Below are 12988 nucleotides of genomic sequence, written 5' to 3' on the forward strand. Positions count from 1 at the left end.
GCTATCTGAGAACACCACTGAATGACCACACTCATCGAGCTGCCCAACAGAAATGAGGTTCTTCTTCAACTTAGGAATGTGCCTGACCTTTTGCAAGATCCATTTGTTCTTGCCAGGGAGTGCAATATCAATGTCTCTCATCCCCACTACGTTCAAAACCTCTCCATTAGCCAAATACACCTTCCCAAAATCACCTACAACATAGTTTCTCATTAGCTCCCGGTGGGAAGATGTATGGAATGAGGCTCCTGAATCCAGTATTTAGTCATCAACTGGATTATGAACTGTAAGCAATAGTGCATCCTGTACTTATTCAGTTACCACATTAGCACTATCATTCTCAGTCTTCTTAGGGTTTTTGTAGTTCTTCTTTATGTGGCCAGCTTTGCCACAATTTCAGCAAATTGCCTTCTGACCAGGTCTTGATTTGCTCTTGCCCCTGTACTTTGATTTTGATCTTCCTTTGTTTGAGTTCCTGTCGTGTGATCTCCCTCGAGAATCAACATTTAGAGCTAAACTCAAACCCGAGGTCTTGCCTGAATATTTCCTGCGCACTTCCTCAGCCAAAATCAAATCACGAATATCATCATATTTCAATTTAGATTTACCAGCAGAATTACTAATAGCCATTCTCATAGCTTCCCAACTATTTGGCAGTGAAGCCAATAGTATCAGTGCACGTATCTCATCATCAAATTCAATTTCAACAGACGATAATTGATTTATGATAGTATTAAAATCATTCAGATGTTGTGTAACAGACGTACCATCTGCCATCTTCAAATTGAATAACTTTTTCATCAAATATACCTTGTTATTTGCTGACGGCTTTTCATACATACCTGACAAAACCGCTATGAGATCTGCAGTCGTTTTCTCCTTGATGACGTTGTGAGCAACGGATCTCGACAGGGTTAATCGAATAACCTCCAGAACCTGTCGATCCAACAGGTTTCAATTAGCATCATCCATCTTTTCCGATTGCTTTCCCAATAGTAGAAGATGGAGTTTCTTCCCATAGAGGTAGTCCTCTATTTGCATCCTCCAGTATCCAAAATCCGTGCCATCAAACTTATCGATCCCTGATGCTTTCAATTCATCTCCAGCCATCGTTTCTTCTCAGACCCAAACCTTGGCTCTTAATACCAATTGTTGTGTAAAACGACGACAATGAATTGAAAAATAATATGGAATGAGAAAAACAATCACACATGACACAAGATTTACGTGGTTCAGCAAATTGCCTACGTCTATGAGAGCTACAGAGGATTTTATTATTGAGGAATATCACACTACAATGATGGATCACTCACTGTACGTTCACAGTGTTTCTACATTACGGCCATATGATATAATAATCATATATATAGTCAAACGGCGGAAAAAATCCTAGAGGTGTGTAAAATGCATGTTCGCTCGAGCGGCTTGTCGAGCGCGCGTCGAGCGAACTCCCCTCTCGAGCTCACTGTTGAGCTGTCATCGAGCGTTCAACTCTGCCTGACTTTGCTCGAGTAGCCAATGCCTCCGCTCAAGCGAAACTTCCTTCCGCCTCTGCTCGAGCTCACTATCGAGCTAATATTGAGCGTTCGAATCTGTCTGACTTCGCTCGAGTGGTGTGGACCAGACTCCATAGTACTCAACAATATTGCAAGATCTATAAAAGAAAATTATACTGACATATTATTAATTATTTTAATAAAAATGATAGTTGTAATCATAAGTATACAAACGCCGTGAAATCAATTTGAAAGAAATAAATAAATACGGGATAAAAAAAATTTAATAATGAACTTTATTCTTTTTTAAAGCGAATAAGTGACACTTATATATTCTACGACTGTATTTAATATTATTCTTATTTAATTATAGACTAAATATGCTCAATATTTTCGAGCAGTTTATGAACTCTTTTAGTTCGAGCTTGTGACGTACATCATTGTGTAACTTGCTTTTGTAGCAAATGACAAATGTGTGTAAACGGAACGTTTTAGATAAGAAGGGTCCACTTCTTTTGGTTAGAGTCCCCCTTATTTTATTTTTTATTTTTTTAATAATCCTCAAGTTATCAATTAATTATTATTCAAGAAGAAGGATGAAGTGGAAATATGTGTGTTAGCAATTATACCGAAGAATTTCTGAAAATGATAGTCTATTAGACATGCTTGGATCCAGCTAGGGAGATGTAGAAGACACAATGTTCTGCACTTCTGTGCACTGTCATTTTCTCCTGCTCTGTTTTTTTTTTTTTTTTTTTTCCCAACATGTTTTGCATATCAAGCCGACAAAAATTATCGCCAAATTTATGTAATTATATTTTTCTTTTTAAGAGCACTCTAAATTCTTAAAAAGAGTTTCATTTAATTATTACATACAAAAAGTTGACTGCAATGAATTAGGTAAATTAATAAAATTTGACTTTTAACTGTAGTATTTGTAAAAGTAAATTCAAATTTAGTGTAAATTGTTCAAGGAGCAAACGTTTAGTTTTTTTTTTTTTGTGTAAGACTCTCTCTCTCTTTTCTCGACATTTTCTCATAAAACTGCTCGGTTTCTTTGATTTTTACTGTACCAATCAATGTCAACAAAGGTTATTACTTATATTGAATTTATTTTTTAGCATTTATATTAAATTTTAGATGAGTTTAATTAGACATTTATAATTATTAATATTAAATGACCATTAAAAATATGACTTTTAACCAATAATTTAATTAGAATATAATTATTAATTAATATATAATCAATAGAATAGTAAAATATGATAAATAATATATTAAATTAATATTATTTTATTATTATATAAAGAATAAATAGATAATAGACTTATGTAAATGAAATAGTTAAAAGTTAAGTTCATCTCACATTTATAAAAAGTTTCTTTTAACTTTGACTAATTCATTGACTATGCTCTAAACTGAATAAATCAAAAAGTTACACTCTTTACCTTTAGAGAGATAAATGGTCCTTAAAAATCCATAAAAAGACAAGTAATTATTTAAATTTTCTTGAAAAAAACTTTAAAAATATGTTTTCCTAAAAATATTTAAAAAACTAAAAATACCTTTTGTGAAAATATTTAAAAAATATTTACGAGTAGAAAAAACATGTCTTAAAATATTTTAAAAATGAGAAATATTTCATCCATAAAGTAATTTCACAAAAATAAATCCACTAAAGAGTAAAGAGACCTCACGAGATATGAAAAACAATTCTTAAAAATATATTATAGAAAAATTAAAATGATTTATTCATGTTTTTATTTTGAATTGTTTATCTATTCCAATTTTTTTTTTTTTTTTAATTTTTAGATCTTAAGTTAGTTTTCCTTTTTATGTTCTTTAGCTCTTTGAATATTTTAGAGTTATTGTTATACTGCAATTTTTGTTTTTATTTTTATAGCAATCACTAGGGGTGGTAATTTGTGTTCACAGATCATATTCATTTTGTGTTAGTCATAGACATACAGGTATATGGATCAATTTGAAACTAGCCCGTTAAGCTAAACGGGTCAGATATTCAAACTTTAACATAACTGCTGGAATGGATTTAAAGGCGAGCTCCCTGGCCACCTAGCATGTGTTACAACAAACAAACTCTAACCACAATACCAAAATAGAAATATCAACAAAAGGAAAGGGTTTTATAAAAACAAGTAGGGCTCAATCACTCTAATGAAGGAAATAGATCTTTATATAAAGAGAAGATCTTCACAAATTTGGGGGGCTCTCGAGAACTTTTCTATTCACAGACTTTACCACACACAGTGACCCCAGAGGATCCTCTCTCAAGTGAGACATCATCTTCGATCTCCCAAATTACTCTAATATGATAGATATGTGAGATTATGAGAGATATGCAAAATCACCTATCATAGTTGAATTTACTCCCAAACAACATGTGAACGTAGGCATTATATTGAATCATGTAAATCTATGATCTCTTTTTATTTATTTGTATTTACTTATTTATAATTTATTGCCAAATAAAAACAAAGAACACCATATCAATGCCTGAATAATCATCGTAGGCCAGAGATAATTCATTCCTCCACTTTGGCCTGCTGTGTGAATTTATACGTTACTCTTGTTTTTTATTTTAAGTACATGTAACATTATTCTTATTTTTATTGTAATAAATCAGATAAAATGAGTCTTGTAAGTTCATCTAGCACTACTCTTATTATTTATTTCACTTTTTTTACTAGATTGAAATATCACTTTTCAGCCACCAAATGAGCATAGTCACCACACCATCACATTATTTATGTGCCGACGACCTTACAAGATTGGCCTAGAACCGCTATTGTTTGACAATCGTGTGTGGTTTAGTACGTGTCTTTTACATAGACATGAGTCCCAACAACCTTACACACAACACCCATGTACTCCTTGATCTCATATCTTCTAAATGCACCTCCACCCCCACTCCACTATAGTTGGCATTTGACCCTCACACGTCACTACAATGGTCAGTATTTTTCAAGTGTTGCCAAGTATCAAGTTTTTTTCGGCTCTAACCATCCCACTATATTTATGCTTTTTCTAAATACGAACATGGGGACAATGGAAGTGAAATTCTCCTATGAAAAGTAGCCAAAAAGACTATTGCAGTATTTTTCTTTCGATTGTGGTTTGAGGCCACAACCATAGCCTCGAACCTGTGGTTCATTACCTCATTCTTTTTTATATTACCACATTTTCTTCCTAACACTACAGTCACTGTAATGAAATTTCAGCATGGAACAGCTTACTCCATCCTTTTGCGTCACTAATTTTAACCCATATTTTGTTTAAAAAAATATCAAATATGTTAAGATATGGGAGTTCATTATTTGAATAGTAAAATGGCTCATAGATATGGTTACAATTTCTTATATTAATATTTTTTTTAATGAAATGTTAAAAGAGAAAAATAGTTCTAATTATTTGACTAATATTCTAACATTCACATACGTTGCCTCAAAAACATGCCAAGGCACTTATTTAGGCAAAAAAAAATATAAAGTATGTTAAGTTCTCGAGGCCTCGTTTGTTTTCACAACCATTATCATCTCATCTAATAATTATAATTTTTTCAAATTTTTACACAAAATAAAATAAGCAATTCAATTTTTTTAAATCTCAAAATAAAAATAATATTAAAAAAATAATTTTAACAATATTTTATTCAATTTTCAACTTTTATCTCAACTCATCTGATTCTATCTGTGAAAACAAATGAGACTTTGCCAGTTGACCAGTATATTATCAAAATTACCATTTTATCCCTAATTCCAAACACAAGTTGCAATTTCTTCTCCCTTTAAAATTCTAATTGTTCATGTCATGTCACATATTTTTCAATAATCTAATTACCTAATCTATGATTGAGTAAATTGCAAGGGAACTGATAGTTTAGAGAGTAAAATTTGATGGTTTTGTGGTCTCATTGCAGAAGATGTAGTGGGGGATGGTAAAATGTACTTTTTCAGAAAAACAAATCACTTAACTATCCTCCATTGGCAATACCTTCATAATTTCATTGGTCCTAAACAAGCTTGTAGTGATCACCATGACATCTATATGTTATTCTCTACTTAATTTAGAAGTTTACTTAGGAAGAAAATAAATTAAAATGAATAAGAGTGTCAATTATACAACTTGCCAATAAGAAACAGAAGCTCTTATATGAAGGATAAAGCAAACTTTACACTCTTCAAATTTTCACATTTTTGTTATATATATGTTACCTAATCAATTTGGCACATTGCAACCAAATTTCAAAAGAAAAAAGGGTTAATGATCTCTAAGATTGTGTTATGTCAACTATGTTTTACGATCTTAACAATTCACTAAACCTAAATCCTTCCAATAGGAAGAAAAGCTAAATAATCGGTGTGATTAAGCGAGCTAGCTATCACAGCATTGGCAATGGCCTAGCCAAATGCCAATGCAAGTCTAAACTTTAGATAGATGTGAGAAAAAGTCTCCACATTGGATTAGCAAATAATCCAAAAGTCAAGACTTGAGCTACAGTAAATCAAGGAGACTCTCCATTGTTGGAGAGTTATTGTTCACATCAATCCAATTATTTTATTCTTTTCATTAACCTCCCCATCTTTACCACATTGAAATAAATTACTACAGTGAAATAAATCATATAAGTACTACATTGAAATAAATTACCACATTTTATTTTTTAAGAAAATTATTAATTAATATATGAAGTGCATTTGTAAAATATAAAAGAAAATTTTAATCAAATATTATTAAATAATATTATATTATTATTTTACCTTTAAGATCACTAGTCCAATGTAGACTCATTTAGCTAAAAGTTGATGCTATGGCCAAAAGATGAGATTCTAGCTAAACTTTGGACTTGACAATGGCTCTCATACTTTTCTGACTTCTTGCCTATGCATATCGGATTGCTTTGTTCGGAAGATGATTAGTGGGATTCCATTTATTTTGTCTATTAGGCCTTACTATATAGTTGTAAAACTGAGTGGGATTCCATTTACGGTTTTTTGTTTTTTATTCTTTTAACGAATCTGAGTAAAACTGAAAGATATGAGATTATTTAATTAAAAGTAACAATAATTTGAACGTGAAATGAATCGAATTGAAGCCAAGAAAATGCATTATCCATTAATATAATTACAATGCTTACTGAGAGTGTAAGACATAATTAATGAGTGTAAGACATTAAAGCAATGTCAATGTTTTCTCTAGCTTGGTGTACTACTTGAGTTGGCGCTGGTCGGGCTTGGAGTACTATCATGGTCGGTGTTTGCAGGACAGATAGAAGCGAACTGACAGAACCGGCATTTCCAACGCTCTTCCTCTGGAGTGTAACAGGCTTCTCGCTCCCCTAGCCAGAACTCAAGACAACCATGAATTTGATTCTTGAGCCAATCAGGGTCAAATGCAAATTGATCTTCGCCAATCAATGAATTGTCTTTTTGAAACTCATATCTGCTTTAAACAACCAAGTAAATGTCTAGCTAATAGGAACTACTAAGGTTGTTACCAGATAAATCACATGCATGCGAATATCGCACACCAGAAGGAAAATGATGCTCTACGACCTACATCCCAGGAGTTAACCAATGTATCTCCTTACGCTTTATTTTATAAAGAAGATGGCTTTCCTTGAGGTGCTATCGTGAGAGGTGCTCCAGCCCCACATCAGTCAAAGTGGGTAGGCAATTACAAATTTTGCATTCTCTGCTTTCAGGAAACATTTCATGTTACCTCTTGTGTACTTGGGCTACGTTTACACTTTTCTATTAATAAAATTTTATTATACCTACTTAAAAAAAACATTTCATGTAGATTGGTTAGTCAAACTAATTTTGGCTGCAGCCGGAAACCTTCAATCCAGACATACTATAATGGGTGATGTATGGCCCAACTGAAGTTCAACTAGATTGGCTGTCCCTTGTGGCTGTTCCCATCTAACATCTCTCGTAAGGAGTGTTTCTTATAAACTTATTACTCACCTCAATAAAAGCTGGTCATAAGAAGGGGGCAGTGTGGTCCAGGTATTTTTGTAGAATCTCACTACATCATCAAGGGTCTGCATATCCAAAATAAAACAAATATCATATCAAAGTTTGGAGGGATTTCTTAATTTATCTGCTATATTATTTATGCAAATGAGTTGGTAGACATGTTTAAATGAATAAAATCAAAGATGAGAACAGCCGCTCTCACTTTGTTTAAAAAGTACTGTAGTACTTTTATTTATTACCAATACCATCTATTTTCCCTCCAAATAATATGTGAAAACATTAGTTTTTCCCTTATTCCAAGCGCCTTAGAAGTGAGCATTATATTGTTGAGAATAACATACACAGTCCAGAGCAGCAGGCTAGCAGCATCTATCAAACTACATTGTTAGTGGTTTAAGAGAAGGAACCCTTACATCTGCCGGGAACCCTGAGTCAGCAGTTTTTTCTCTAATTTCTTCGGATAATATAGAATGTGGGTTCAAGGCAAAAAATTTGTAAAATTCTCTGGAGGGAAAATTGTCAGCAACTAAATTGTCCCACATATACTTGTAGCACATTAATTGAAGCCTGCAAAAAAGTAGGTATGAATGCCGTGATTTTATTCAGATGCATTACCAAAAAATTCATCATCGAGGCATACCTTCCATTCCTTCTTTGTGGTTCAGCAGGAAGAGTGCCTCGTACACGAGTCTTTGTGTCAATTAATTTTGGGTTCATATTGGTTTCTGTTGCAGGCATACAGATCTCATCAATCACTCCCACCATCCATACACCTTCTGCAAAGCCTATTCTGATTTCGTACGCAACTATAGTCCATCAGCAAGAGGAAATAAGGATACTGAGATCAACAATCCATATTCCATTCACATTTGACAGACAGAGAGGCCAAAATATGAAGGAAAAAGATACCTCTGACAGAAAAATCGCAGTATATAAATATAAGTTCTTATTGAATTTCATAAAAAGGTTTCGTGGATATGTCCAAGCACTGTCTCTATGCTTCCCCAACCAAAAAGGACGCATTTATTTTTTATTTCTTGTTAACTAATTTCTGTGGTTTGTTATCCATACTGATATAAGCGTATCCAAAGCACTAAGGCAAAACAAGAAGTTATAAATAGTCAAGTCTAATAATCAATGGCACTTCATCAACCAGCACAATCTTTCCAATCTGGAAGTCAATCCAACTCAAACAAATTGTTATCAAAGTATATCCCATTATTCACAGAGACCTTCGATCTAGTTACCCTTAACTATATATTTACTTATCTACTTTGAAACCGATAACTAGCCCCATCAAGATTTGATAACCACAAATATGGATAAATCTAAATTCTACAGAAACCACAAACATCCGCCCCTTTCTAATTCATTTTTCGAAATTACACCCGGCATCAAGAACAAAGTAAACTGTCTCTCAAAAGGTAATGCAACACACTTCAAAATGAAATACTGAACCACTTACAAGTACAGAAAAAGCATTTCCATGTGGTTTCTAAGAGCAAGCTAAAACCATGACAAGACAAAAACTGACTCAGAAGACAGTGTGGGATGATTGAACTTACAGTGGTAGTTCACGCGTTAATCCTTGAAACAATAATTGATTAGCGCCAATTGTAAAGTTCAAAAGCTTCAGAGCCCATATGTCTTCTTTACATTTGACACGAGCTTTCACTTTTTTCACAACCTGCCAGATATACAACCAGGATGGATAATTATATATAGTGAACATGTGAAAGGCATAGAAGTTGACTAATTAAAGCTTTTTTTCTACTACAAACATGCTGATTGAAAGACAGAAAAATGCAAGTTGGATGACCTTCACATCTTCCATGCAGAATCCTTATGTACTAAAACAATTTCTAAATGCCAAATTGTTGAAAACATAAGAGTGCTTTCTAGTAATGTTCTTAATACTGATTCTATTTTTCCACTCAATTTCAACAACTTACTAATTTCATTCAGCGGGATTTAAGCCAAATATGTTTACCAAAAAAATGAAGGAAAAGGAAAATCTTATCTTGGTTGAAAGGATGATAATTAAAGAATGTTGATGTTGACCAGAAAAATAAAATATTTTAGATATGGGTGGTTATAAGTTCGTGTCCGCACGAGACATGCGTGCGCAATGGAGAATTAGTTATTCAAGAATCTAAAAATGTACCTCTTCTTCAAGATTTGTATGGCGAGCACTACCGGCTTTCATAGCTTTAGTACTTTCGCGCTTGGCACGGCGGAGAACAAACTCCATTTGTTTTTCGCACCATTCCTATGAAAACATAAAGCTAAAGAGTCATGTGAGATGGATATGTTTCAGTTTCAATAAGCCGAATGGACCGCACCTTAGCTACATGACATCCCAAGATATTTACTGTAGGAATATATTTCATAACGCAAAACAACGTAATGTGAAAGAAAAGCAACCCGGAGAAAAAGTCACCCAAAATTCTAACTTCTCAGATGCTTATGAACCACCTGGATTTGTTCGAGGTTCCATTAATGAACTCAAGACAGGCTACAAATACTAGTAGAATGTGATATAAAGCAAAAACAATCCCAACCCATTATGAAGAAAATATTGAATGAATACCGTGGCAGTGATATCAGTGACAGACAAGCCCTTCGTTCTCCTAAACTGGTGCAAGAACGACTCATCTGCCTTGATCTTCTTCTGGGTACTCGCAAAGCCCCTCTTGGAAAGGGCAGTAATTGACTGGATGGACCTTGCGTTCCTGTGAAAATCAAAAGCTGAACGGATTGAAGGGATTGAAGAGCGAGCGGCGACAAAGGCAGCTTTAATGAGAGCCATTTTGTTATGGTCCTAATATTTCAGATCAAGAAAACCTGGCAATTCGAGGAGCCGAAAACCTCCAAGATGCACTCGGCAATATTGAGATTCAAAGTGATGATTTCATTCATAATGCATTCCGACTTAAATAGACATTACAATTGGAAAACAACTGAAAATAACTTCCCCAACGTGCACGTACTATTGCATTACAAGTAACTACCCACTAACAGGCCACGGCCCTGATCAATTACTAACAGCCCATTGACTCATTCTATGAACCAACTGAAAATAAAGAGATAACAATACAGAAATGACCCTAACAAATTAAGTAATTCCCCATCCTACTTAGCCCTTACAAGCCCTAAGACTTAGGCATGTAACACGGCCCCTTCCTGCATAAGAACTCGACCACAAGTTTTGGATATTTCCTTCGCAGCTCCTCTGCATCTACCTAGGTTGCATCTTCCTTTTTAGATCCTTTTCATTGAACTAAGAGATCTACTCTCAATTTGTTCCCCTTTTTCTTGAGCCTCATCTCTATTGCTTTTTTTGGTTCGGGTGCTAATGTGCCATCCCCCATAATAGATGGCAGTTTAGGGTTAGTGTTTACTTGAGCTCCAAGCTTCTTTTTGAGGCAAGAGATGTGAAATACCGGGTAGATCTTAGATTCCTTGGGCAATAATAGCCAGTATGCCATCTTTCCAATCCTTTGAATGATCTGGAAGGGTCCAAAGTACCTTGGGGAAAGCTTCAAGCTTCTTTTCATGGCAACAATCGTTTGCAGATAGGGTCTTAACCTTAAATAGACCCAATCTCCTACACTATATTCTCTTTCTGTTCTCTTCTTGGCGGCATAATGCTTCATCCTCCTTTAAGCTTCCTGTAGGTTTTCTCATGCTAGAGTAAGAATGAAGTCTTAGTTTTTCATTTCTTCTTTGACTGCTTACACTGTCGTTGACCTAAGCTCATAAGGGAGGAGCCAAGGTGGCGCTTGACCATACACAACCTTGAAGGGACTAAACCCCATTGAAGAGTGCTCTGAGGTATTGTATGACCATTAGGCTAAAGCTAGCCAACTGGCCCAATCCTTGGGTCTATCACTGGTAAAGCACTGAATGTACCATTCTAATAAGAAAAAGTCTATACCCAGGCACAAACTTGGGCCTGTCCGCGGACGACATCTGACGTGGAGAGAGACGCACCGTTTTGAAATAAATAAAACGGTGCGTTTAGAAACTTGTGAAATGAGGTGTTCGACTTCTTCAAACGGTGCATTTTACATTTATGCAACTTGATGTCTCTCACAAACACTCTCTCTATGCGACTTCATCCCTAAGCTTCTTACAAATCCCAAAGTCATAGAAAAGATAAACATAAGAAAAAATTCACCCCCGTTTAGAAGAGTCCTCTGGTGCCTACGAAAAAAATTTCGATTTCTTTCTCAAATCAAGTTCGTTGTCACCTTCCCAAAATCAAGTTCACTGTCACCTTCCCAGCTGCAGTCTGTCGTCCCCTTCCTCAAACCTAATCTCGTTCCCTTTATCAGCTGGAATCGGCCCAGCCCTACAAGATATTCATCTTATTTATGCGAGTTTCATCTGATTTATGCCTACGAGAGACTCATACAGAAAGATCTGACATCGAGAATGAGAACGAAATTTGTTGAAATTTGGCTTGCGTTTCATTTTCTAGAACTTCATTTCTTCCATCGGAATGAAAAAATTTCTTCTGTTTTTGCAAGTTGAAGAGGGTAAAAATAGCCTGGAGACCTTGCGGCGGGAGAACCATGGAATGAAAAGGCTGCTTCTTCCGCTTTTTCTCTTCATTTTTTCATTCTCTTCATTTTTTATTATTTTTTAATATGATAGCTGACGTGTTAGTGGAGTTCACGAGCAGTCGCATATTTGTGACTGTCTCTAGCACTGCTCAACAATTTGTTCATCACTTTTGTTTGACCATTTGTTTAAGGATAGTATGCCGAGCTCATTAGTAATTTTGTTTCATTTAAATGGAAAATTTTCTTCCAAAAATGGCTTGTGAATATTGCATCCCGATCACTAACTATGCTCTGTGTTATGCCATGTAGCTTAAATATGTTGTCCATAAATGCTTTACAACAAATGTTGCTGTGTATGGATGAGCCAGTGGTCTGAAATGGCTATACTTGCTAAACCTGTTTATTATTACCATGATTATACTGTATCCTTTGGATAGAGGCAAGCCCTCTACAAAGTCCATATATCCATCCATGCTTTGCTTGGTATAGGCAGTGGCTATAGGACCCTTGTTAGCTTGAGGTTTTCTATTTTGTTTCTTTAACATACCTTGCACACTCTTATATATTTTCTGATATCTTTTCGCATGCCATGCTAAAAGAACTCCTTTTTTATTATGGAATGTGTCTTCTGTGATCTAGTGTATCCCCCCCCCCCCCCCCCCCAAAAAAATGGGGCTGCTGTGGAACTATTGCATTACTTGTTTTTGTTGTGCCTTTAGAGTTCCCAAGTGCAACCTCTATTTATAGAATAAGAACCCCCCTCTAACTTGGTACTTGAGAGGGCCAATACCACCCTGATGGTAGTAGTTAAGTAACTGCTACAACTAGGTCTTAGTTGTACACTTGATGGAGCTCTTCCCACCAGTTAATTGTAATCATGCTAATGGCTTTGGCTTCTCCACAAGTAGTCAAACTTATCTTTTGA

General features: G+C 35.0%; 1 protein-coding gene across 1 annotated transcript; it reads right to left on the bottom strand.

The window, feature by feature from the left end:
* Positions 1–6603: 6603 nt before the first annotated feature.
* LOC122291600 (exonuclease V, chloroplastic-like) lies at positions 6604–11362 on the bottom strand. The gene is made up of 7 exons (XM_043099404.1): positions 10086–11362; positions 9660–9764; positions 9061–9182; positions 8136–8285; positions 7909–8062; positions 7484–7560; positions 6604–6956 (listed from the first exon to the last, which is right to left on the bottom strand). Exons 1-7 carry the CDS (start codon positions 10302–10304, stop codon positions 6710–6712), a joined length of 1074 nt encoding a protein of 357 aa, XP_042955338.1. The 5' UTR covers positions 10305–11362; the 3' UTR covers positions 6604–6709.
* Positions 11363–12988: the final 1626 nt, after the last annotated feature.

Source organism: Carya illinoinensis, chromosome 13, assembly GCF_018687715.1.
Source record: "Carya illinoinensis cultivar Pawnee chromosome 13, C.illinoinensisPawnee_v1, whole genome shotgun sequence".
NCBI classification, from domain to species: domain Eukaryota; kingdom Viridiplantae; phylum Streptophyta; class Magnoliopsida; order Fagales; family Juglandaceae; genus Carya; species Carya illinoinensis.

Excerpts from the sequence above, each read along its gene's own strand:
- LOC122291600 (XM_043099404.1), bottom strand. The coding sequence starts at position 10,304 with ATGGCTCTCATTAAAGCTGCCTTTGTCGCCGCTCGCTCTTCAATCCCT. Across the intron at positions 9,765-10,085 it reads TCACTGATATCACTGCCACG|GAATGGTGCGAAAAACAAAT; the intron begins GTATTCATTCAA and ends ATGTTTTCATAG. Across the intron at positions 7,561-7,908 it reads ACTCAGGGTTCCCGGCAGAT|ACCCTTGATGATGTAGTGAG; the intron begins GTAAGGGTTCCT and ends TTGGATATGCAG.